This window comes from Ptychodera flava, chromosome 11, assembly GCF_041260155.1.
Source record: "Ptychodera flava strain L36383 chromosome 11, AS_Pfla_20210202, whole genome shotgun sequence".
In the NCBI taxonomy this organism is placed as follows: domain Eukaryota; kingdom Metazoa; phylum Hemichordata; class Enteropneusta; family Ptychoderidae; genus Ptychodera; species Ptychodera flava.
In genome coordinates this window covers 29,357,704-29,385,628 of record NC_091938.1, presented here as the reverse complement: position 1 = coordinate 29,385,628, position 27,925 = coordinate 29,357,704, and the positions used below count along the sequence as shown (strand labels likewise).

The window sequence follows — 27,925 nt, the reverse complement described above, 5'->3', positions numbered from 1 at the left end:
AACAATAGAAAAGCAATCGCCTGCTTCATACTCGTCTTCTCACTGGGTCATCGCTTTCCAAGAATTAAAGTTATTGCTGATTGTCTTATTTCTCCTGTATACCTTGGCAGTTCAAATATATCAGTAATAAGTCATCAGCTATCATCGTCAAATTTCTATCTCATTGCCCTCTAAAGATATTCATAAATGTTGAGCGTCATCAGTTTGTGGTCTTACTACTTCCTCGTAAATTATAATACTGACAATTTCAACTTGCCAGCATATTTGTTAGATTCAAAATAGCCTAGATTAAGAGTTGCCTTGGTATAATTTTCTAGCAAGTGTCTTGCTCTAGGTTTAGTAGAATTCGAATGATTTATTTCAATAAGAGCAATACACATTATCTTGAATGATCCACTGGATGTGCCGATAAGCAACGGACAATTTATCAACAGACATGTCTTCACTTGTAGCCATTTAGGTGATAGTTACTACCGATGCCATCTGGTGTAATTATAACTTTATTGGTGCAATCTTACTGTCACACAAACACCACTACACTTTTCCTGCCATACCTTCCCCTCATTTCATTGATGTTCATTATTATATACCGGTCTTCCAGACAAGGTAGAAATACATTTAAGACCCACATGGGATCAAGGATAGAACACCAATTACACGCCTTTTTGTAACACATTTAAACGCAACTAGATGTTCAGAAATTTAAGATTACGTGTTCAAATATGATTACCTCCAATGTAGATATTTTGAACACGCGTGTGCAGAGTTTGAACACTACGTGTTCATCAGCCATTATATGGAACACCATGGCGTACCATGACTGAATATGCGTTGCACGTTAGATGTGTTTACAAATTGAACGCATTAAAGCATTAAAAGTATTGTAACACTTTTTGGACGTATTGACGCAATTCAACGACAGGTGTGTTAAAGGCTAGAAAGCAATATATGCACTTCTTGAACACCTGTAATCAAGGCGTTCGGGGGTGTTCAAGCCTTAAAATAACAAAACAGACAAGTGATATTCAGTAAACTTTTTTTACTGTAAAATACACAAACGGTGTCTCGAGTGACATACAAGCATTGTGTGTAAAATGGACAAATAAATACGACCACTCTGTTAAGTTGGTCTGGGGAAAACACCAACAGTTTTAAGACATTTCCTCTCAATAAACAAAAGGAAAATTCACATAAACACGTAAAACCTTTAACAAAATATTGCAGCGTGGAAAACTACCGACAAAAAAGGTTTTACTTACCTTGTGTGGATCAAGGTTTATGTTAGTATTTGTCAAACACGTACAAAAAGAATATGATTTTAAAAAGCTCAAAATTTGGCTTACTAATGGTGTTGAAAACATGTAGCCTATATGATGAAAATCATACACCTTTTTTGCCCGATTGTTTCTTGAAGCCATATTTTCTTGTATAATAAGACATCAATTTCAAAGAAGGTGGTCAAGGATTCTCTGATGTATATGATATATAGTTTTCTACTCTACAGTGAATACAACATGTCAACTTGTTAAAATGTTACAGTGAGGCACAACATGCAGTAACTGGGTAAAGTGGGTCCTTGGCAGTGTAAAGCTTATCTCCTCTTCCGACAAAATCCGTCATAAACAAAACAGGGATGTGTATTTTAAATATTTTCCATAATAAACTCTGAAATAAGTCAGTGACATTTCAAAAAATTTCTTCTCAGAAATCAAAAACACATTAACTAATTTTGACTTTGTTTCATATGTTTTGTTATGTGCGTATACAAGCGTCTGCTGTTGAACCGCAGTAAATTTCAGTCCTTACTCAAATTCACTTGTTAAAGGAAACTACTGTCTGAAACTAATGGCAAGAAACTATATACTAGCCATTCCTACACCAATCTAGGAATACAATAAGCGACCTAGCGGCCGATATAAATCGCTGTACTATGTAGGGAATCTTTGATAGCTCACTTCAGGATGGCCAAAGCGAAATGGCAAAACAGCTGGATAAATACACAATTCAAGATTTCACCAACATTTGAACATATCAAATTCTGATGAAACATTGTCTTAAAAAACAAAGTTGCATTTTCGTGTACGTCCGTGTAAATTTGCCGGATCGGACTGCAAAGCAGTAGTAAATGTAATATAACAATAGTAAAGTACAATAAACACCTAAAGACTGTTAATTGTTTCACAGTATTGTAAAATTCCCGTATTGTGGAGTTTTGGAACACTTGAAGGAGATGGTTGTTAACACACCGTGTTCATGTTGCGAAAACCAGAGTTTATAATATTTAACATGGTGTTAACATTATGAACACTATAGTTGTTCAAATTTGAACAGCAACATACATTTTGAACGCGTAATTTTTATAGTGATAGTATGTATTGTCTTTTTCAAAATACTCAGATCTGCTGTGGTTTCTTGAGAAGTGGATTTATTTTTGATTGAATGGTGACTTTGCGATATACGAGACTATGTTTTGCGAGATTTGGCAAACACTACTTTATAAAAGATCTTAAACAGAAGTTTGCGTTCGATTTTCGCACCTATTACTCGTTGGCACTAATTTACTACATAATGTAGCTCTGTCAAGGTAATGCAAACACATTGAAAGAATTGGAGGGTTAATACACAGTAATCATTAAGCTTTCACTCCTGGTCTGTAAAACAAGGACGTCAAGGGCAATACATCAAAAGACAGGGATGATAAAGATAATAAGCCATTTATTTTTACCATGAGCATTATTTAATTGTTTTTGATGTTTTTCATTTAAATTAATCAGTATCCCAGTGGCATAAAAACTTCCTGAAAGTTTTGTTGACTTGGAAATGTGTATGCTGTCAGGTTTCTTGCAACATTAATGTTCTTGCAAAATTAATGTTGGTGTCTTTTGCTATACTTTAAGCTGTTAGTGCCCCTATGTTAAGCAGACAGGCAAAACTGGATGTGGAACTACGCCTACTACAGTTTACGCCGTCGATCACGTTGTTATAATGATAACCACGAAGGAGATTCAATATAACCTAAAATTAGCGATCATTAGCGCCACCTCACAGGGTGAGTTTTCGCTACATTACTTGTGGAGGATACGCTTGGCAACAAAAATGTGAACATATCCAAACTGTTATGTATTTTTTGGATTTTCGAAGGGGATTAAGGCAATTTTTTTATTTATTTAAACTTTATTTATTAATCTCGATAACTCCATAGGTTACGAAAATCTCTTTTCATGGAGGTCGAGACACAAAAAGACATAAAACACTAATACAATCAAACAATAAAAGAGACACAGTACAAATCACGCAAGAAATGATACAGTGCGTGAGAAAACAGCATTAACAAGTTTCGATGTACTTGGTTAATAAATAATTATGACAAGCCTTTTTAAAATCATTAACATCTACCAGCTCCCTAAGATAAAAAGGTAAATTATTAAAATCAATTGCACCTGTTACTTGAAATGACTTTCTGAAAAACTCTGTTCTGGCTCTTGGAATGTCTAAAAGATGCTTATTTGCAGATCGTAAGTTTCTCGAAGGACGATATTCGTTAAAAAGTTCATTAATATTGCTTGGTGTGAGCTTTTTCTCAGCTTTAAAAACTAGGAACAGCCTGTTTAATTGAATAAAAACGCGAGTGGTAACCATCGTAATCTATGATAAAGATCCTTTGTTGACACACTGGAATTAGTATCAAGAATAATACGAATTGCACGTCTTTGTAGACGCTCTAAAATTTGTAAATTAGTATTTGATGTTGAACCCCAGACAATAGAGCAGTAACAACGGTAAGGTAAAATAAAACTACAATAAAATATCTTCCTTGAATGTAGAGTCAAGAATCGCTTGACTCTTGATAAAAGGTATAATTTGGGCTTAACTGTAGATTCAATCGATCGGATATGGTCAGACCAATCCAGTGTATGGTAAATCATGACACCAAATAGTTTTTCGCTCTTAGCACAGTCTAAATTTATATTATTTACAGAAACAGACAAAGACTGCGCATGCAAGTGAGAACGTTTGTGCGCGGATGCTATTAAAGTTGCAATATGGATCAGAATTGACCTTCATATTTCGAAGATTTGACTTTATAGAAAAATCCATAACAATTTCATTTGCAGATTTGACCATTAACAGGAACACGGGGGATGGCTCTAATTTGAGTAAATTGATTTAATTACCGAATAAATTGCTGTTTTGGTACGTACTGTTTGCAAGAGTAAAGCACAAAATTTCAAAGGTCATTTTTACTATTTGAATATGTACGCATGCGTATTTGGTGCATGGTAAAGGTTTGCGAAATTGCAACATTGTGTCAACATGCCTAGCTAGCCTTCCCACGGACAAGCGGTCAGGTCTCTGCCCGCGCCCTGTCTGGGTCTCTGCTGACTGATTCAGCCTAGTAAAAATGGAGGAAATTAGCCAACAATGTCAGCAAAATAAACAATGTTTGGTCAGATCGAAAGATGGAACCAGCAAAAAGAGTGACGCGCGACTACTGCACCACGTCGAGGAGGCAGACTGTGTCTACAGTTTCTCGCGAAAGCACCAACCTCGCCACTGTGTGATGACCAACTTCGCTAGCCAGCGGTGTTTCTTCGGGCAACACCGACCTAACAACACCGTGCGGACCCCACGATTTGTAATGTGAACCGGGCCGCAGTCCCTCTGCAAGAAAATAACTTAGATCTGTTAGCATTAATTGATAATCTATATCCTTCAGGTCAAATATGCAATTTTCGGAAACAAAGAAAAACTGCAGTTTCCATCATGGCATGGTCTCATTTACGACGCGACGCGTCGATCGACGCGCTGACATGGCCATGCAAGACCTGACTGAGGGGCGGCAAGACAGTTGCTGAACTTCTGCAGTGGTGGATAAATATTACATAAATATATAAATAAATATGGCGTGCAGATACCTCGCCTTTTAACATGAAAAATGTAACAACATGCAACGGGGAGAGGATTGCGGAAACGCTGTCAGGCACGCGGTGAACACAACCAGATCGGTGTACGTGGTCTGGACGCTCGATCGATCGAACGTATACAGTAGATGCACATGGTGCGGCACTGACATACATGTATATGGGTGAGAAAAATCAATCACACGATCTTTTGTAGAGCTGTACTTTATCATATCGATATACTTATATTTCTGATACATTGTGATGCTACCAAAGTAAGGCACACGCAAAATTTACAATGAATTATCATTATATGTCAAGTTCTGTCACTGTGTCAACATCACCCCTCCAACGTGCACTCTATTGAGACGTCATCACTCTTGGTTGTACTTGTCAAGTGCACAGCAGAAAACGCCAATGTTTTTGTTTTGAAAGTTTGTTTACAAAACAGCTTTTCTAGGCGGCCGAAACGTATCAAAATGAACGTATTTGTGTGCCGAGATTGGTAAGAGGCTTAGCTAAGCAGAGTACTTCAACGTAGTATGGTCTATTTGCTTTAGTTTTACGAAAAAAATCGACAATTTTGATCCATATTGCAACTTTAACATAGACTTTGATTTGTTTGCATTTATACATAATCTATTGTTCAAGCACCAGTCACGCATATTCGTAAGATCTGTGTTGAGAGCCGTCGTAAGTTTTGCAATATTATTACCAGTAACATAAATTGTGGTATCATCAGCAAATGATGTTGATTTGAGTTTTTCAAATACAGTGGCAAATCATGGACGTAGGTAATGAATAGTAGAGGGCCGAGAATCGATCCCTGTGGAACGCCAACCTCCAAATTTGTGATATTAGAACAGCGACCTTGAAATTTTACAAATTGTTTTCGTGAAGTCAAATAGGATTTAAAAAGTGACAGTGCATGATCTGTACATCCGTAAAGCTTAAGTTTTGAAAGTAAAATATTATGATTGACAAGATTGAATGCCTTACTTAAATCTAACAGGACAGCTCCAACCACATTTCCTTGATCAATGTCAAGTGACCCCCAACTGCTTACCAACGTAGTCAGCGCAGTTTCACAGGAATGGCCTGCTAGAAAACCCGATTGGTTATTGAGAAAAAGGTTGTTGTATTCCATTAACTTTTGTGTATTTTTTTCCCTTAACACCCTATTGGTTCACAAACAGCGACGCTTAAATCAAGATATTAAGATCATAAATGTTTTAGAAAAGTATATGATTGTTTGTTTGTTTGTTTGTTTGCCCTTCGCTTAACGTGTCACGTCTTGCTTTGGTCAGTCGTGAAAGTGATATATAGAATGATAGCTATCGCCGAAGAATGGTGTCTGTGAATTCTAAATCGTCAGAGAAACAGTACGATATGATGAAGGCAAACTTGAATTATACCAATTTAAAACAGCTTCATTTTGTTGCCGTCATGCTTTCACTCATAGTGCAGTTTCACCTGGCTTAGGTGAAGAACATGCACATCGGCAAAACTTTTAAAACATATTTTAGTATAATTACAAGTACGTACGTATTCGGTTTAAACGATATCTGTGATGTGTTTCTCATATAGCCGGTATTGTTTCAATCATAGGAAACAAATATAAACTAAGGCGATTCCTATAGAGCAGGTACCTATGCGTTTCAAAGAAGTAAATTTGAAAGGTAGGATCGTATATTTAGTCTCCCTCCTGGGTCTATAATCGAATAGTGTCGTATACTGTGTGAAGCTTCACCACCTTGTCTGCAATCTCAGCCTGAAGTCTCGTTGAACACAAATGCTTTATTTTTATTGCCACCCAAATTCGCCATCTGATGAGTGTTTTCCTTCTTCACTTCACGATTGACCTTATGACAAACGAAGAAAGACATGGTTGTAGTTAGACTATCACTAAACGCAATTATTTCTGTAAATATCACCAGATGTTTGACTAAACACTTCTCAAAAATGATGCACATGACCATAGCCTGTGAATCAAGGAGCTTCCTTAAAATACACATATGACAATACGACCATATAAGTTGCACATCGATCGAGAAGTTTAAGATTTTGAGAGTTCGAATAATAATCTTCTATCTCGGATGGCCCGGCTGAAAAAGAAAGTGCAGATACTGAAACATTTAAGGACAAGCTACTATTGGCAATCGTACCTCAACAATGGAACATGTCGGTCGACTTTCCGGGAAACTTCGCTTTCTTTTTCCACTTCTGCACAGGGCGTCTTTCTGAATTTGCAATCGCTGAGTATCTTCTACCTCAAAGTCGTGTACAGCCTGCTTGTGATCTTCGTCCGATTCAAAGTATCGAGCCCTAAGGACAATCAGCAGCTGCAAATGTCGAAGAGAACAATAAAAACTTACATACGAGCCAAGGTGCCATGATAGTTTATTGAAGCCCCGCAAATAAAGGCAGATTACGTTATATAGTTGTATACAATATTATATATATATATATATATATATATATATATATATATATGTATATATATATATGTACATATAATTCTTATTTCTTTATTTGCTTTCTTTTTAATTCCATATTCGTATATTTCTTCAATATATGCTTAAATTCCTACCATTTCTGTATACTCTTTCAAATACGGGCCTAATACGAACGATCATTTCACTAACCTCTTGATTTGCGGCAAAGTATCCAAGAAAAACGAAAGACCCCTTTAAAACAAACATGAATGAACTATTAGCTTCGTTGTATAAATTTGATTATTTTATCAATGGCGTGGCGTCTTGGTGTCGATAATGGATGATGCATAGGAGGGCAAACGAAAGTTTAAATAACTAAATTTTGAACTTAATGTCTTGAATGTACATTTCACAACTGCATTCCTTGGAATTTCAGTATGATTATGAATCGTCAATTTTAAGTTAGTCGAGCGTGCATATGATACAAAAGTGAACTTCATTGTAATGAAATGTTTCTAAGGCAATATGGTAGTAGTAGTTGCTTTCTTCAAAAATCTTGAACATGCCTGCAAAGCTAGAGGGCACCAGATTTTCATCTGCGATGCTATAATTAAGTTATTGTGAACTATACATATTATTGGCCATTACTATTTTAGAAATATAATCTTTGGCAAGTGTTATGTGTAGCTCAGAGTATAAAGGCCAATAATTGATCCACTAAAGATATACGAAATGCTGGATAGCTCAGTTTACTATGCGCTACTTGAATAATTGTGTCAGATCTTACCTCGACTAAAATAAGACATGCTAAGAAATAGACCGGGTATAGATTGCCATCTGTCATTACCGCGATAACATTGACGCATCGTCCAAAGATGAATACGCCTTGGAGAAGTATTGAAATGATTATCTTGTCCCTAAATGAATACCATACATTGTAATATTATTTAAATCTACCATTCATTGCATATGTTAAATCATACTTGATCTTCAGATATAAAATTCCTTCACAAATCTATTGCATTGAAGTATTGAGTTTATAGCGTGTAATGTACAAAATGCAATTAGGAGAAGAACACTTAAAAGATGACAAGGATGGATCTTTATAAACTTCAAGCAATCTATTTCGTACCGTAATAACTGCTCTTCTGGTCCATAAATTGCCTCCGTCAACTTAATGAACATCTTGTAATCACACCAGTACATGAAAAACGTTACCTAAATTGACAACAGAAGTAAAAATACTTCTGTCACGTTGGTCTTAGACGACGCTAATGTCTTATACGTTGACAATGAGAAATGTTCATAATGATTTACTCACAAAATCTCTTGCCAATGATTAATACGTTTCTCGCAAAATGACTATGTCTCTGACTTTATTCATATAAGGTAGACTTGTTCGGCCACTTTTTCTTTACCAATCTCTAAAAAGCAGCTTTAAGGTTCATACCCTTATGATTATTATCGTATATTATCTTCCAAACAAAAGCAAACTGTGATGTTGAGGGGAAAATTGACCACAGAGATTGCATCAACCGGAAACATTGTGTGAAAATGAGGTCTGTACCAAGCAAAACGACTTTCGTCGGGCACGAAGCGCCATTCTTAAAATCCAATGATTGGATAGTTCACTTGTCTATTCATCAATAAGATCATTATTTTTCCTTTTATAAACTAACTTTATTTTCGAATGTACATTAGCTATTGCCTTGAGCATGACTCTAACGTCGTAAAATATTTTTGTAATTAATATTTTACAAGATTTACACTGCCCCTAACGCTGTCGTTAAACTTTAAGTTGTATTATGTTAAGGATATAGAGGTTTACATCATTCACAAAATACTTATCCTGGAAAGCTACTCACCATTCCAGTCAGTGATGTTATTGTTAATGTGAAGATATAATCAGTTGAAGGATTGATGACAAGACAACTGTTGGGAAATAAAATGATTTTCTACAATCATCTCGTGTTTAATGATGGCAATAGGATATGTCTCCGTCTCTCATTCTTTTACCCTGTCTCTGTCTGTCTCTCTCCCTCTACGGCGCGCCGATTGTTTCAAAATTATTTTAAATACATGTGAGAATTCAGAACAAAAGTCACTGGGGTTAAAAAAAAACGAAGGGGGTTCATCCAAGATAAAAAATCGCTAGGGGTAAATAAAAAGGGAGAGGGTATTGTGGTAGATAGAGAAAAAAATCGCTGGGATTAATAAAAAAGGGGGTACATCAAGAAAAAATCTGGGGTATTGAAAAAACGAAGCGAGGGGGTAACATTCAGAGATCCTCTCCCTTTTTATATACCACTAGCGATTGTTTTTCATCTTTGATGACTCCAACCTCCTTCGTATTTTTAGCCCAAGCGACTGTTGTTCTGGATCCTCACAAATATTTAAAATAATGTTGAAACAATGGGCGCGCCGTACTCCCACCCCTCCTCCCTCCCTCCCTCCAGATGACGACTTAAATACTAATAACTGTTAAACGTAAACTCAGGATGGTAACTTTTTCAGGAAACGTGCTTCTCGGAGATTGATATTGAATAAAATTTATTGTTAATCATGAGAATAAAACATAAGCTACCTGTTAATTTCTCGATGAGTGGGAAACTTTGATTCCGCAAAAGCTAAGGCAACACCAGGCAGTACCCAACCACAAACGATGTAAGAGATTCTGCAAGGTTATGAATGATTATTTTATGCATATATGACTGATTAGAAATGTGAAAAAATTAACACATATTTTAATCTTTTCCTGGTATTGAAATTTGTTTTCGTATATTGAAGATATTTTACTGACATATTTTCTACTGACTTGCGTAATTCAAAGCCTTTTAAATTATTTTACATGAAGTGAGTGCATCATTCGAGTAGTCTAAATAGAAAAGTTTCTATTCCTAATTTTAAGTGCAGTAATACTAAGCGCCTTCGAAGTCCTTTTTTGCCTTGTGCACTTTTTCAAGGAAAGCGCTACAAGTACATTATTTTCTTCAGATTCAATAATAACAATGAAAGCAATCTCTACAAAGTAAGTGTTGATCACAAACGGACGTAAACTGTTACCAATCATAAACAAAACATTAGTAAATATTCCTGGATCAAAAATTACCTTGCCATAGTACTTCGGTATACGTAATGCTTAAGACGGATGAAAAGTTGAATACTCATGTTCATCATCCAGGAAGCATTGCTTAACAGCGCAAAGTGACTGAAAACCGCCACAAGTCGGCATGTATTCTGCAGGAAGACAAAAAATGTAATGAAAACTTTATCAATCAACAATGCCTTCCTCATGCTCATTTAATTCGCCAGAACACGAAATGTTTGTTCATAGGAATGAAGAAAAAATTTGAAAATATTTTTTCCTCGAGTGTTCTAATTACAGCAGCTCGGGAGCGGCCTTATATGTTCGTCTATCCCATATATTTTTCAGTGCAACAATTTCATGAAACATGCACGAGTTTTATTCTTAAGTTGATTCATCAACGTACCAACTGATCGAAGATCAAGAGTATTACCTCGTTCTCTCTGTTGATAAGGTTGGCGTCTATTGCAATTAAGACTGGATAGAAACCAAGTGACACCATAGCCTGGCACAGGACCACATAAAAGTCCGATGTCAGCCTGGAATATCAAAAGTTAACATACTTTGGCTTTATACAAGCTTGTGGCTGATGTCATAAACATTACACAGAGAAACAATGAATCATCTATGGTGCAAGTGTTTTATGTGGTACAGGCATGTATGAATTTAATAGAGTAGGGGTAAACAGGCATTGATTTCTGACATTTGCGTTTGGAAACAGCGCAGAATGTACATTCATGCCCTTTGTGCCCTTTGATTTGAGGGTAATGTTTCAGAAGACGCTGACTGTGAGTTGTAAGTTAAATCGCCGAGTGGCTCATTAACAATTGTCTTCATGGGACCACTTTGAAAAATAATGGTGTTTAGAGGCTAATGTTTGTCATAGGAAAGAAATCGATTGTGAATGGTAAGAATGATAAAGTTGCGAAATTTCTGTCCGGTTTGTTTGAGACAGAATTTTCAAACGAATGTGAAACACCCATCTCAGCCCCTTAGGGTATGTATTGTTTTTCTCGCGTCTCTTCAATACTTAAGAAGATTGCAGTTATCATACTTTCGTTGTAGAAACACCATCGTCATCGAAAAGTTTCTTTGATAAACAGCATCCCCTTCGAAAAACATAGTCAACATCCACTCAAATATAATGCTACACAAAAAATGATTATACAAATGAAATGTTCTTCTCAATACTCTTGCATTATTCATAATTAAAAACTCGACGAAGCATCATTCAAGATAACAATACGCCATCCCACTTTGGTCAATTTCCATTTATATTCACTTTAATTTGTGTCGTCTGCCCGCCATAGAGGTCCGACTTTGCATACCGTGACCGCATGTTCATTAAATAATACGCGCTGCTTGGGCGTGGGTAGAGTAAAGGACCAATGGGCATTCGTCAAACGAGAGTGTGAGAACCAATTGACCCCACACTGCTTCTCACATTTCCGGCATACTGGGGACGTGAGAATGGCTACTCTCGCAAACTGTCACCCTACAAAGTTATACCTTCGCATTAGTTTAATGTTCATATACATACATACATACATACATACATACATACATACATACATACATACATACATACATACATACATACATACATACATAGACGAATATGCATACTTACAAACGTGCAAACACGACTACTCACTTACGTAATCACTTGCAATTACGACAAAGCACAGTAAATGCAATATTACACTAGTTTTTTTTTAATTTTTGCTCCTCCTCGTGAAAAAGTTGGTCACGTTCTCAAACTTCCATCTCTTTGTTGAAATTCCGAAAAAATGTGCAAAGTTTAAAAATCAAGCATTTAATGATATATTCATGACGTACTTACCTTGCCATAAATACAGCGAAGACGCTCGTTATAATGAATAACAAGGATAAAATGCAGGCAATCGTCAAAACAGTGTTGGCGGCGGTTTCTAGAAAAGGCTGTGAATTAATGAAGCGAGATCAGTAGTTTCCGAGTATCTTTGTAGATTAAATTTCTCATCTGCTACGTACATCATTCTTGAATATGGGTATAAATAAATCCATTATTTAAATTTGTATTTGCTGTCAATGGTCATTGCTTTTCTGCCAACACTGGTGCCGTGAGTGAATCGATCGGCGTATCCCCCTTGAATAGCAAACAAATGTACATTATATGTTGTAACTTTCGGTCGCCCATACATCCTAGTGTCAAAACAGAAAAACCTTGTAACACTGCCTGACGTGAATTACACTGCCCGCGTTAGCGGCCAATTTTCTGACGCATACCGTTATTCATATACTGTTTATTGTGACAAATTGCAGGTTGTACAGTTTCTTTATGAACAAAAGGAAACACATCAAGCGAAACATATTATGAATTCGATATGCAAACCTTTGGCTTCTTGCCAATGATTGTAATAACAGCAAAGTTTGCCACGTGATTACATTTGCACTCTACATACTCCCAAACCTCATGGGCACCAATTTCACTGACACTGCATCCACCATTACTCCACATCCTGTAAGATTACATTATGATTTTAGTGGTGTCCACTTGAGCCTAACAAATCACCTTCCATATAAAGCCCTTTCATTCCCTTTCCTTGTCGACTTCCTTTCAACAATGATATCTAGTGTGAACGTACTTAGTACACGATGGCAGCAAGTATTTTCAATGCAGTGATAAATATAAGATGACATTATCTGATTCGCGGGTTTCTGCGTGTCACTTTGGTTGCTCTTTATAATTGTGCACTTTATTCACTTATTTTCTGTGGTCTAGTGATAACTTTGCAGATATATGTCAACAATATACCTCTGGATGATATCTTAGGTCTCATGATGACATAAAAATAACAACGATATAATATCTTAAATGAACATTAAGTCCACAGAGTTTCGTTTTGAAAATATGTTCCTGACAAAATTTGCGGCAAGGCAATCGTTACGATAATATCGACAAGGATACAATACGATACACATTATTATTTCCGCTTGGATAAACGTCATAGTTACAAGGTCTTGTGTGTAGTAACTACTCGATTATATATTTCTTAAATATGGAAGTCTGTTGGCAACATGTTCAGACGATACTAAACAGTTCTATTTGGCATCATGTACATACTGATAGGAAAGAGCTAGTTGGTAAATGCACATATGTTTCAACAAATAGTTGTAGGAGTTCAGAGTACAACGTATTCGCATAATAGGAATATAGAGTAATAAGAGTTGCGCGTACCCATAAATAGCTCCAAGAGACATGGATGAACAGGTTGGAGAATATCCTTCCTGCAAAGCAAAAATAAGCGATACTGTCTACATGTTTCTGGTACAAGGTCGATAATCGAGGACGAGTGATTCGAATTTCAGATACTGAAGCCATACCTTCCACTGTCACAGACCTAAACTCATTTGTAACGAAAAAACACAAGTCTCACCTGTTTTAGATAGAATCTCATCTGGACATCCACATCAATATTCTGACGTATTTTGGGATATACGGACAACGACATAACTGGTGAGTTCACCCGCTTTATTCTCTGCACCGCAGTGATTGAGTTTACCCATTGTCGTGTTTGTGGTCTGTAAACAAATTTGAGGGATAAAAAAGACGTCATTAAGGAAGCAAGAAAAGATTATGAGGATATATAGGTTACATTTATACCAAAAATACTGTTATGAGTTGAATTATTACTAAGGTTTTTATTTAATTGAATTTTGTTTGTTCACTGTTTATATATATATTAAGTTACGAGTGTGAGAAATAACATTAAATCCTGCATGAATTACACAGAAAGCTCGAAGACATATCCACTGTTTTCCAAAATAATCAACGAAGGTAGGATCCTAAATCAAGATGTTATAAAAAGCAACTTTGTTACGATGTTCTCACCTTGTTGTCACAGCATCCGCTGGTAAAATGTCTCCCGGATTTCGATAGATGTAGGTTATCACTACAAACGGCAACTCTACCCAATGCAAAAAAATGAAAACGTCTACTTAACGTTCAAAAGTAACCCTTAAGTGTATGTCTGTGCAATGCGTTCTGACGGATCATTAAGTTTTTACATTTCATTTGCATTCATCGACGTCGGACGGAAGGTGTGTGATTCTGATCAAACGTACTGTTTTTAGTCGATTGAAGCAGAGATTGTCTATTTTTGTATACATAACATTGCCGTATTTCATACAAGTTCTTAAAATGTCATCCGTGTTTGTAAAGTTTTCACAAAAACTTGATTCCACTTCTAAGAGTTAACAAAGAAAGATTGGGCATTATTTGATAAATTATATGTATGTTTCAATTGAGAGGAAAATGTTTGTTTTCGCAAATACATTATTTCTAAAACAGGAAAATTGATTTTCCCCATTTAGTCAACCTTTTGTACCTGTAGACGTAGACACGTTTATCTTTTCCAGAGTTGCCTTCGGTATTTTTAGGTAACTGTCTTGAAGATCTGAGCTGTTCCATTTCAATAAACGTCTCTTCGTCGGCACTATTCTCGTGGTAAAATCAATGATAAAGTCGTCTAGGGATTTCACAAAATTACCTCTAATATCTACAAAATAAAATAATTGCACAGTGGGGTAACAATGCTAATTAAAAAGACTTCTATTTCTAGACAGGATCTCTACACATCCATGCACGTTGTGAAACCAACAAGATGTTCTATTAAAGGGACATTATTTGTATCTTTTGACTTTTTTTTTTCATTTTTTCGATGACTGAAATCCCCGGTCAAATCAATGGGAGACATAAATTGTGACTATGGACGGCTTCAAGGATATGTAAAACCACCTTCTTGCTCTTTACGGCAAGGTTCAATGTTGGTAAGGGCGTCCGCGCGATTTGAACCAACCGCCATGATTGAACCCCTGCACATGACCAATATTACTACGAATACGTCAACCATCAAAGTACATACGTACAGCTGGAACGTGAAAGGCCTGTGACCTACACACTAACTTCAGCACAACGGATATCGAGGAGCACACGGCGCATAAACAAATGCACGTGTCACAAACTACTATCAAATAGTGAAACTAAGCAGGGCATTTGCTTGTAAGTTTGATTTTAGTATCGATGACACGGACTGTGAAACAAATAAAACCATAGACGCAATTGGGTCAATGGTAAAACTAAAACGATGCCAGATTGCTGTGGTGATAGTAAAACAGGTACAGAGTAATGCATTTCCTGTGCATTTGATCGTTAGAAAATCTTCGTCAACTTTTAAGATTTTTAGGGCATTTTCTTGCCACTACGTTGGTTCGTTTTACAAACACGACATGATCACTTGTTGAACCTGGAAACATCGCACTCGGACTGAACAGTGTGTAGCATCGGTGACGTGACAACGCGCCGGGCGAGTACTGTTATTGATACTGCTCGCGATTGGAGCTACCTCTCGACAAACAAGATCTGTTTGAATGTTGTTATTCTCTGTGCATCGTGTAATTATTTGTATCAGTTGAATCGCATTTCGAACCAAAAGTGAGTACATCGCAATGACAGTTGCCTAGACCCGTTCGCTTACGGCCTCTGTGCCTCCGACCCACTCCCAAAAGTGGGCTTTACGTAAGAAGCGCAGCTGAGCACATCGTGTACCTAAAGCCCTGCGTACGGCGTCCACGCCGTATAACGCCGGGAACACACAGACCTGTACGCAGGGCTAATCGTGTACCCAGGCGAGGTGGGTGTGTTTGAAAACGAAACTCAATGCAAGTTTGGGATTAAAAATGGGTGGTTTTTGGTGGAGAAACTGCACGCCGCAACCGAGGTGCTGCCAGCGGTTTGGCACAGCCCTGCCACGCAGACTTAGCTTTCGCCCAACAATGTACATAATGTACGTGTCAGTCGCCAAATTACATTGCCCAATTTCGCGATCACCTCGACAATAATGTGACTGTCTACTGAAGTTAAATATCCCTTCATTTTACTCTGTTTTCATATTTCTATGCCCAAAGGCTTTGGGCAAGTCTACATATGCATATGGAGGAACAAACGAGATGAAAAAGATCCGCAATTATAGGCCTTGTCGTCTTCAGCTGGTAATGGTAGGCATTTGAAATGCCCTTTCTAAAATGTGCTCTGTAGCAGCAAGGAGTGGTGCATCTAAGAGCAGGATTGGCCGTCAAGATCTCCATGAAAAACTGACCGTCACAATGTAACTGGGCAAACGGGATCGGTAATAGGGAATCCCGAAACTGCAATACTGCGCTTTCGACTGTCACTTCGTGTGGTTTATTTTTTTTACACGCGGATGCTTACAGCAGCCTAGATAGCAGTTAGCAGTGTGGTCTGATCGCAGGTCAACCTGAGGATTACAGTACCCTCCATAAACCTCAGACCCAGGTTTTTCTATACGGTGTACGCAAACGGGATGGAAGTTGTCTATGGTCGAACGTTTTTTAGACATCTTTCAGTAAGTCGAATAACATTATCAACTGCTTGTTTGCAACAATATGAGGTCAAAAGATACAAATAATGTCCCTTTAATCCAATCGATTACTTGAGAGCCGTCTACTTACCAAATGCACCACTTGTCAAGGTCACGTCCTGTCTTGATATTCTCATGAAGTCATACAATGTGTCACCGAATGATTCTAGAGAAGAAAACAGCTTCAACACTCCCTCGTTTGGTCCGTGTTCCTTTCGTAAATGGGCATGACAAATGTATTCAGAATGGCGCGACTGGAGCACACATCTATGTCAATTGCTGCTTCAGTATCGTCACATTGATAAACTACAACAATCACACTGTACCAATCTTCAGAGTGTGAAAAAATAATAGCCATATATCCTTTACATTTCTACGATGTAACTCTTAACGTTTCCGGTCGGCTAATATATAGTAAGCACACATTTCTTATGGTTTTAGACGTCTTGGAATCGTTTACATTTACACAATTTCACAATCAAATAATCATCTCACCTTGTGCACTTGTGCCCATGCCCCTTCAAAATTTACTGCGAAGAGTCGATCAATGTGATCCATGAAACGCTGTGGACAAATGTAAGTACACATAAACTGTACTCATTAATTTTTTTGACTGTTTGTATAATTTGCTCAGGATGCTGCATGTCACTATATTGTTTTGTCTATTTACGATAAAGGCAAAACAAAACTGAGCTGTAACGGATCCAGAGTGGTCAAATAGAAATTTCAGAACAAAATTCTTCTTTGATGTACAATTGTTAAAAAGCATCTGTTGCAAGTTTCGTCAACGTGTGTGTTATTCAGGATTAGATAAAGCCATATGTAGAAAATTACATGTTTAAGTAGATCACATTGCAAAGATTTGGCACTTTGGGCGATCTGTTATTGAAAAGTAAGCATTTGCGATTAAAATCGACCGATAGAGTTTGCTTTCGACAGTAAACATGGAAGAATAATAAATACATAATCAAAGCTAATGGAAAACTGAAGAAGTTAGGACATGTTTGAAATGGTAGTCATACTATGTTCGGAGTTAACTCCTCAGTGGTATCACACGTTAAGTTCATTCGCTTGGTTATGTTTGTCACCTGAAACTATCACAACCTTTCGAGGTAGTTGGGACTCACTTCGATAATTTTCCAAGTCCTATTTAGTGCAGATACATGTATACATGTATGTTAAACATTGTTGCACTAAAATTTTCTTTCCATCCAGTCGTTTCAAGGTACCTGATGCAGACAAAGAGTCGATATCTCATACTTTGTGTTTTCAGACACAACTGTTTACCTGAATATACATGTTCGTGACATTAAGGATAGACATTTGTCCTAATTCTTGAGACGATACAGTTTCCGCTATGGTTAGCATGAGGTCACTCCCGAGCATTAAGTCGCCTCCATATGTGATATTGAGATTTTTGGTGATATCGGTTAGGGAATCCAGAGCTATAACTGCGTCAGCCACGCCAGTTATTGTAGTAATCTGTGCATGGAGAACGAAATGTTTTAGAGTACCTTTGCATCAGTTAATGTCTCGGGAAACGTTCGCCAAAATATTCTGCTGGCATGTATATGGAAAGCCGTAGCTGTCTTAAGTGAAGTAAAATGATTATTTAATGTGCATTTGTATATCTCCAATATTCGCACTACTCGGTGTCCAATGCTCTCATTTACTGTTCAGTCATCATTTAATGTCAGGTTTAGCAGGCTTTTCTTAAAGTTTTCGACAATATATCATCATGGAACAAATGTGTAAAGCTGTTTGTCCCTGTTGAACATGATAGAATTGTGTGTGAAAGGAGCTTCTACGTTCTTTGTCTCTATGGTGTATTACTATTATGTTCGTTTTGAGACATCAATTGGACTCTTTGAATGTTGCTTTCCATTGTTACTTCAATTGCCTAGTTTTTACAAGTCCCTTTCAAATAAGATGGTCCATGTAGGTGTATTTTAAAGCATATCATTATAAAGTGAGTCTTTTTAATACCCTATTATATTACAAGAATTCCCGAAACGTATTTTGAAGTCGAGTCAAAGTTCAGACAGAAAATACAACACACTGCGAAAAAATATAAGTGTACCATGATATTGATATAGTTAATGCTATTGCTCTCACCTTCTCTGCTAGCTCAAGTAATTCCCTGGTCTTGCAATCAGTTGTATCCACCTCGTCCCATTCTCCATTGGCATTACAGAACCGTCTCATCACTCCTAGAAATGAGAAACACATTGAAGCAAAATGAAATGTAGGTCGAACAACTGAACCTTAACTTTGCATTAAAGAAAGAATATGTGATCGAATATACATCTTAATAAGTTCATTGGCAGGGCTTGTACGTTTTATGACAAAATGATGAAAATGTCGATCTCACACATATTTGCTTGTACAACATAAGCTCGGATTGGTATCCCATTTTCTCCGTTATCTGATAACAGGCGACCATCCACTTAAATTCTCCTTGACAATAGGCACGGAACTTTTCCTTTTAGGTATTTAAGACAGAAATATCTATAGCTTAGGTAAGTATTCTTTCGATATTCTTTCCAGGCTTCCAAAGCCCATTGAAGTTTGTTAACTTGAATTGCAAAAAGTACTGTATGTGGGGTCAGTGAAAAGTGCTATCATCGCTATCTTATACATTTCAAGTTTGTCACCAATTCAACTGTCAATGATAAACAATAGCTGAGTAAACATACATATGGGATATGAATAATGATCAATCGGATTTTTGACATTAATATGATTAATTGCTGTACAGGGAAATTCTAGTTTATCATAAGACAAAGAAATTCCGAAAATAAAGTCAACAGCAGATAGAGCTACTAATCATAAATTGAGGCAAATAAATGATGTAACAGACATTGTTATTTGTCGCATATTACATGAAGATTCGTGACATTTACAAATAAAATATACTCCGTTGAGTCTTCAAAGAGTTGTATTACCCAAAAACTGTTTAATGTCTGCTCTATCAGTTATAAGGAGCAGATTTTGATCAATTTTACTCTTCCTAATGCTGACATTAGTGATTTTGATCATGTTTCCAAACATGATGATTATAATTATCTTGGTTGTGACAGAGACAGTGGGATATACTTAATCTATAATTTATACGTAGTATAACGTGATCGTAAGCTATATCTGACCTACCTACACTACCGCTGGGACAGGATATCCAATTTGAGTAGAGATTTACTGCAGTAACGTTCCAAAGTCCGTCTTCGCTTCCAGAACAATATTTATCTCTTCCATCTGAAATAAGCATGGTGCTATTGCTTCATTGATTACTTAAGCAACAATGTATCCCCTCCCAGGCCACAATGGACGAAAGCAAACTTTGCAAAACATAATGTACGAGGTGAAGTCGGGTACACTATGTAAAGCATAATTTGCTTGAGTCATCACGGGCTCGTAGGTTGGCGATGCCAGTGCATTTATTTTGTAGATGTAGAAAACATAACGGGCCACAGTGCTTGATAATCAAATACATTATCAGTAATAATCTGAGGGTATGACGTCACAAAATTCATTGTTATTGACAAAGATAAAATATATTCTAAAATAAAACAATGTCGTAGACAAAGCAGTGTTTCCGATTACATCATTTACATAATTTCAACAGGAAAAACATTAGGAAGAGCGTTTCTAGCATCGCGTTCAGTAGATACGCGAAAACTGACTCGCCCAAATAGTTGCATAAGGCATCGGATGTCTAAATCAAGTGATTATTTAGGCATTGCAGAATGAACACAGGGTTATAGTGATAATGTGGTGGAAATTTTGCACAATTCTCTTTGGAAACTTACCAATGTTTTTGTGGTATTGGTAATTTATATCCTCCCATACAATTCGTGTTGGCACACAGAGACCATCCATCTCGAAATGATTATCCCGACACAGACATTGGTAACTGCCAACTGTATTATGACATTTTCTTTCCAAACTGCAGCCATTTTGCTCATTTTTGCACTCATCTATATCTGTCGATTAAAGTGTAGATGACCCATTAAATTACGTGATCTTTAAACATAATAATCATCCTACTCTGCCTTTATTTTTTCTGAAAGGAATTACGTCATTCATACCTGTGCATATTTTCCTTTGATTGGCATCGAAACAGGTACTCGAATTTGAAAGCGAGGCGGCTTTGTCTAATTCCATGCCAGGAGGACACACAAATATTACTGATGTCTTGCTTGATAAGCAAAAAACTCTGCTTTGGCCTGCCTCTCCGACACGTAAACTGCATGTATCTCTTGTAGTAAGCGATGCATTGACTGTTGATGATAGGGAGACAGAATTTGGTGCATCCGTCGATAACATCATTGACGTCATAACAGTGCTAGCATCGTGGATAGTAGTTTCAATTTCGTCAGCGGTTGAAGGTGCTATCGTTGATGTTCGGTTTGGACCCGCCGGACACTTCGTTGGTACTGGAAAATAGAGGTCCATCGTTTAGGTACTAATTTAAACCATATTAAATTTTCGTTTCAATAAACCAAGAATCAAGATCATCAATATTCCATCTTAAATTATGTCCTAGGCTTGGCTTTAAGGGACAGAGTTTCGGACTCTCAAATTTGTACAACATCTTTCTAATGTACCTCATGTTGGGATGCCTCATTTTGAAGCTCGTGGAGTAAGTAAAATGCTCAGTCTTATTTTTTTTAAATCAAAAATGTAATATTTTCTCACAGAGTTCACACAAGGATGGCAGCCATTTTGATTTCAAATGTCGGTAAATATATAATAATTTGTTTTTCTGGTAAGAAAACTTGTACTGTGACCCATGATTTCAAATCATGGTTTTGAAAGAGAATGGTGGAAGGTTTTCTTGAGGAAAGTTTGAGGTGAACTTTAAGTCATTTACTTTCGTGATGTATAAACACTAAAGGTTTGGGGTACAGTGACCCGTATGGCTTCAGTTTTCAGAATTTTGCGCTCTCTGGTATCGGTGAGCTCAATCAAGCACAAAATAGAAGTTGATGTGTTGTGTTAGACATATTACTACTCTTGGATGAAGGCACAAGCTGCAGTCAAGTCTGTATAACACTGGTTTTTGCGCCTGTGTGCGAGAGATACGCTACTGAATACGGAACGCGTCTTCTAAAAGGCTCGGCAAGAATAAGACTCAAGTAGTTTAGCATATAGAGAGTCTCATTCACAAAAAAGGAAATACTTTCAAAATATTGCATTAGTAGGCGTAAGATCAAAATCTAAGGAGATTGCTGTCCTAATACGAACACTTAGACGCCGCCATGCGTAGCTGAATATATCCTTCGCTCTCTCTCTCTCTCTCTCTCTCTCTCTCTCTCTCTCTCAATCTATCTATCTATCTATCGATCTATCGATCTATCTATCTATCTGTCGATTTATCTATCAATCTATCTATCTATCGATCCATCTATTTATGTGTTTATCTATCTATCTATCGATCTATCGATCTATCTATCTATCTATCTATGTGTTTATCTATTTGTCTATCTGTCTATCCATCTATCTATCTATCTATCTATCAATCTATCTGTCTGTCTGCCTGTCTGTCTGTCTGTCTGTCTGCCTATATCTGTCTGTTATATGTTAACGCTTTCTTTCGACTTGCTTACCAAACTTTACATCCAAATCAAAGCATACCTATTATAAATAAGCTCGTGGTTGTCATTCTTTTCATTTATTTGCTCTTATAATAATTGCACTTTCAATTTTATGGTTTTTGATTTCGATTGAAACGTTGGCGTCTTATCACTTATCATGATTTTCTTGACCAAACACATTCATACTAGTAAATTCACCAATTTACGTTTCAGAGGAAAATGCACTTCTACTTGAACGTTATCCCTGCTCAAAGTTAATTATTAGCTCACGTGTGTAAACACGTGGGCTATTGTCATAGCGATGTCTGTCTGTCTGTTCGTGTGTGTGTGTGTGTGTGTGTGTGTGTGTGTGTGTGTGTGTGTCTGTCTGTCTGTCTGTCTGTCTGTCTGTTTACACGATAACTCAAAAACGCCTGGACGGATTCAAGTCAGATTTGGTACACAGGTACCATATGCTACTTGCAAGAACTGATTAGATTTTGGTTAGTGTGGCTTGCATATTAATGAAGTTATGCAATATCGTTTTTTTCCATACAATGGTTTCCCTATGGAGACGGTAATGACAGTGTAGACATATATTAAGAAATACTGCACCAAATTTCATGAAACTTTTCTCAGATGACAATCTTAGAACATTATGATGATACTGTGAGTGTCATGTCAATTATCTTCTCATTTGCATATTAAATGAACTTTTGTTATTAGTGAGATAACTCTGCAATTCCTGCACCAAACTTGATGATACTTGCAACTAATATTGATCTGATATATATCTGATTATACTTAGAAGCATTGGGCAGTGTCAAGTTAATAAATGGGTCATTTGCATATTTTATGAAGCTTTGTAATTAGTCATATAACTCCGATATAACTTCACCAAATGTGATGAAATCTGCTGCAGATACTGATCCGACTGATATCTAACGGTAGAGTAAAGCATTTAGTAGTGTGAAATTAATTAAGGGTTCATTTGCATATTTAATGAACTTTGTAATTAGGTATATAAGTCTGAAATTACGGCACCCAAGTCTTTGAAATTGGGTACAGATGTTGTTTTGATAAATATCTAATTGTACTGAGAAGCATTTGGCAGTGTCAAGTTAATAAATAATTCATTTGCATATTTTATGAAGTTTTGTAATTAGTGATATAACTCCAAAATAACTGCACCAAATGTGATGAAATCTGCTGCAGATACTGATCCGACAGATATCTAATTATGGTGTAGAGCATTTACTTGTGTAAAGTTAATTAAGGGTTTATTTGCATATTCAATAAACTTTGTAATTAGTGATATTACTCCAAGACTACAGCGTTAAATTTGATGAAACTTGCTACAGATGTTGATCTGATAAATATCCAATTGTACTGAGAAGCATTTACAGTGTCAAGTTAATAATTAGCTCATTTGCATATTTTATGAAGTTTTATAATTAGTCATATAACTCCAAAATAACTGAATCAAATGTGATGAAAACTGCTGCATATACTGATCTGACAGATATCTAACTGTGTTGTAAAGCATTTAGTAGTGTAAGTTAATTAAGGGTTCATTTGCATATTTAATAAACCTTGTAATTAGGTCTATATCTCTGAAATTACGGCACCAAATTTTGTGAAAAGTGCTTCAGATATTGATTTGATAAATATTTAATTTTGCTATGAATCATTGAACAGTGTCAAGTTAATTTAGGGATAATTTGCATGTTTAATTAACTTTGTAATTAGTGACATTACTCTAAATTACAGCATTAAATTAAATGAAACGTGCTACAAATGTTGATCTGATGGATATCTAATGGTCCCATGAAGCATTGAGCAGTGTCAAGTTAATTAACAGCTCATTTGCATATTAAATAAGGTTTTGTAATTAGTGATTAAAATCTGAGAGTACTGTGCGATGTTTAAAAAAACCTGCTTCATATAGTGATAACGTATATCTTATTGTTCTGTGAAGCGTACTACTATTAATGAACCTGTTGTAAAACACGTGAGCATATTCAGTTCATATCTGGTTTCATTTTGTACGCACACGTTCTGTGGACAAGACACAAAGGTGTTCTGAATAGGGTACACCAATTTGCGTTGATAAAACACTTAATAAAAATAACAGATGGATTTATTTCGATGTTCGGATGACACTTGAAAACACAACAGAGACTCCATATATTACATAGCAAGTTCATGCTATCTGAACAAGGACAAAAATTGTGGTACTTTGATAGGCTGTATAAATGTGGGCATCTCACACGTTAAATAGCGGGAAAGGTAACACTAGTGCGCGTTGGATTGTTTGGGTAAGATCACAGGGTGTGTACGAAGTTCAGATATCTTTTTTAATGATATTTCCAACGATATAGGGTTATCCAAAATATCTCTTGTGATTGCAGCTTTGTTGATTTGAAAGAAGGAAATCATAGGGTGCATCACACACGAAGCTAAGTTGAGTGTGTGATGCGGCCCATGACATCATATGATGCACTTTTAGTAAAATGTCAACCTTTCTCAAGGAGATATTGTCGCTAAACGGATGTCCTTACTTATTTACGTAAAAAAAAGAAATAAGAATCAATCATGTCATGGTTTTACTACTTTAGCTTAACGTTGCGCTGCCGGTCTGATGCAAAATCTGATGACATTTACCATCGCATATCAGGGGGTATTTACTGTAAACTTCACAAGTGTAAATAATAAACTTTATACCATATGATAAAGATGCGTATTTTCCATAACTGGTCTCCTCTCCTCAACCCGTGATTACTTGACCACATACTGCTGTTTGTCAATGAGCAGTTTGTGCATGAGCTATAATGTTGACCTTATCAATGGATGTAGTCTGTCATCAACATCTCGGGATGTACCTATATGATCTTCTTTCAGGTCATTAGTATACCGAGAGGTAAAAGCTTACATTGTAAAGGCAGCTCATTAGCAGTAGGCAGTGTTTAGAGACTCACATCACTGTGTGGTCGAGTGATAAGGGGTTCTAATTTAAGTATTAAATTAGAATGTGCCTCGGGGACAGATATTTGAACTCTCAATTTGTTTCAATTCTTTTCTGACCTACCACCTTTGGTGGTTCATTTTAAAACTCTTGGTGTAAGAAAGCTTTTCACGCATGGTCTTAGTTATCTGAAAATCCAATATTTTATTTTTTCTACATACAGTTAACACAGGGATGGTGGCCATTTTGAATTTCAAATATTGGTAAATCTTGGGTAATTTATTTCCCTTGTTTCAAAATTTGCACGGTGACCCCAGATTATTATTCTTGATTTTGAAAGAGAATTGTTGAAACATTCTTTGAGGAAAGTTTGAGCAAAAGTTTCAGTCTTTTACTTTCGAGGCGCATACTTCCTTAAAGAGGCAGTCTCACTTGGTAACATTTTTAAAACACATTTTTTAATGCCAATGGTCGATATTTGGCGTGGCGACTCCGCGCGGATCGCGAGATATCGATAAAAACATGTCATTTCCCGAGCGTATTTTTCACATCCCGGTTATGACCCGAAATCCCCCGAAAGTGTGTTGTTGTGCTGATTGACGATATTCTAAGGAGTCCAAAAACGTTCGAATGACGCAATTAATTTACCTCCTACTGCGATGGCTTTATATACATCATTATCATTGCCTTTACCTCTGGTAATTCTTTTTTGAAAATTTCTCCTTAGTTTTTGTCGTTTTCATTATTCTCAATCAGTTGTATTAAATTTTTAAACAATACCACATAGATATCAGTTTTTACGTGTTAAATATTAGTTGCCTCTGATGACTACATTTTGTCGTCTGCCACGCAGTTACGCGTGGTTCGATACATAGCGCCCGCCGCGTGTGGTATGCGCGCACACCACGCGGCGGCCACTATGCATACTATGTATCAACCGCACCTATGTGTACTAGTCATCTATGCGAATTCTGGTGGAATCAGCAAACTTTGTTTTTCGTTTTTTATCCAAGTCAGTAGGACTCGGCTTTCTCCCATGGGACATGACCGCTCACTGACGCAAGTGGTACTGCTGTTGCGTACAGCAGCGTCAGCGTAGACTCGTACTCCATAGCTTAGTTGACAATGGCCCCAGTGCCGAACGCTCTATGTTCGGAAGCTGAATTCAGGTGGGCCTCCGGAATTCAAAACTTTTTTGAGGACATGTCTTTATCGATATCTCGCAATCCGGGCGCACTCGCCATGTCAAATATCGACCGTTGGCATTAAAAAATGTGTTTTAAAAGTGTTACCAAGTAGGAGTGCCTCTTGAAATGAAGAGAGAGAATGCCATTGATGAATAATGCAGTCCTCTAATGGCAATACCAAATATATCATACACAATTCTTCGCAAAACTCACACTCACTACAGTGAATGAACTCGATTTAATGGTTGCACGAATATTGATGAACATGCTTTTTTCAGAGTATTGGATTTTTTAAATATTTTTAGAGCTTTCACAACTGTAACAAAATATATTTTACTTACGTTTAAAGACTTCATAAACTTGAATTGCCGACGGACCTCCCTCACCGTCATCCACACAGGCTTTTGAACGACCGTATTTCTGATAGTTGGTCTTTGCGTCGGCACTGGATACACACTCTCCTCCATCTCGAAGAGCAAATACCCAGAACCCTCGAGAAATTGCAGCTTCTCTACACTTTGCTATCGGATCACCCCGTTCATTGTAATTACCATCGAGTAAGGTGTCTTGCCCTTCAAGGGTTGCAATAGCCCTGGGGTTGTCGTCTGCCCAACATCCTAAACTTTTTACAGCAGCTGATAAAAAGACATATTCCAGAAACACATTTTTTACAAAATGACCTGTGAGTAAATAATCAACACATAGTGTTATCCTTTTTGTGCTTACTGAATATGTGACACGAAATAATACTCCTTACATGTACCCCATTAGATATCTATTCCATCTACGCGGCATTTCCATTTAGTAAAGTATACTATACTTTGCATTTAAATCAGTTTAGGAAAATTGTTGAAACTTCAGCATGCATGTTACTTGTAAAAGTTGTATTTTTTACAGTTAGTAGAGTGACCTATTAAATAAATATTCACCAACATACAAGTTTAACACTAGTGGCATTGCACTTATAACACACCAAAACATCGAGTAGATGCGAATACACGAAATAGTTTCCAACTTGTTATGTCTTCAGTGATCATTTAACGCCAAAATTTGTAAGCAACATATGGAATATATTTGAGAACAATTCCTGCAAAACTGTTCGCTTCCTTTTCTTGTCTCATAGAAATCTTAAACAGACAACAAAGGACGGACATTATATAAGAGTTCAATATTAGCATAAATTTATTCGGCGGCAGAGCAGAAAATTCAGAAGTTTGTAGAAGATATTCAGGATTTTGTCTTACAAATTCAGCTGAAGCAATAGCTCGGGCGCTAATTTACGCCAGTATTCGCTCGCTGAATCGGCTTGTAGCTTGAATAGCTGACTATAGCCAGGACTTGTCAGAACTCAAAGGGT

The 27,925-nt window shown here is 36.8% G+C and overlaps 1 protein-coding gene across 1 annotated transcript; it reads right to left on the bottom strand.

Annotated features, from left to right (window-relative positions):
• Positions 1 to 1,102: 1,102 nt before the first annotated feature.
• LOC139144035 (cadherin EGF LAG seven-pass G-type receptor 1-like) lies at positions 1,103 to 20,812 on the bottom strand. Its single transcript, XM_070714683.1, has 21 exons — positions 20,650 to 20,812; positions 19,994 to 20,095; positions 18,959 to 19,053; positions 18,131 to 18,325; positions 17,339 to 17,407; positions 16,935 to 17,055; positions 14,792 to 14,962; positions 14,296 to 14,371; positions 13,841 to 13,985; positions 13,642 to 13,691; positions 12,796 to 12,922; positions 12,265 to 12,362; positions 10,855 to 10,960; positions 10,446 to 10,573; positions 9,921 to 10,010; positions 9,202 to 9,268; positions 8,469 to 8,554; positions 8,124 to 8,253; positions 7,547 to 7,588; positions 7,067 to 7,243; positions 1,103 to 6,763 (listed from the first exon to the last, which is right to left on the bottom strand). The coding sequence occupies exons 1-21, from the start codon at positions 20,717 to 20,719 to the stop codon at positions 6,668 to 6,670; spliced, it is 2,241 nt and encodes a 746-aa protein (XP_070570784.1). The 5' UTR covers positions 20,720 to 20,812; the 3' UTR covers positions 1,103 to 6,667.
• Positions 20,813 to 27,925: the final 7,113 nt, after the last annotated feature.

Bases quoted from the DNA above. Each gene is read 5' to 3' on its own strand.
- LOC139144035 (XM_070714683.1), bottom strand. From the start codon at position 20,719: ATGGATGGTCTCTGTGTGCCAACACGAATTGTATGGGAGGATATAAAT. The intron at 10,011-10,445 runs GTAATTTTTGAT...ATAACCTTGCAG, and splicing joins TACCGAAGTACTATGGCAAG to AATCTCTTACATCGTTTGTG. The intron at 8,555-9,201 runs GTGAGTAGCTTT...TTGTCAATTTAG, and splicing joins TAACATCACTGACTGGAATG to GTAACGTTTTTCATGTACTG.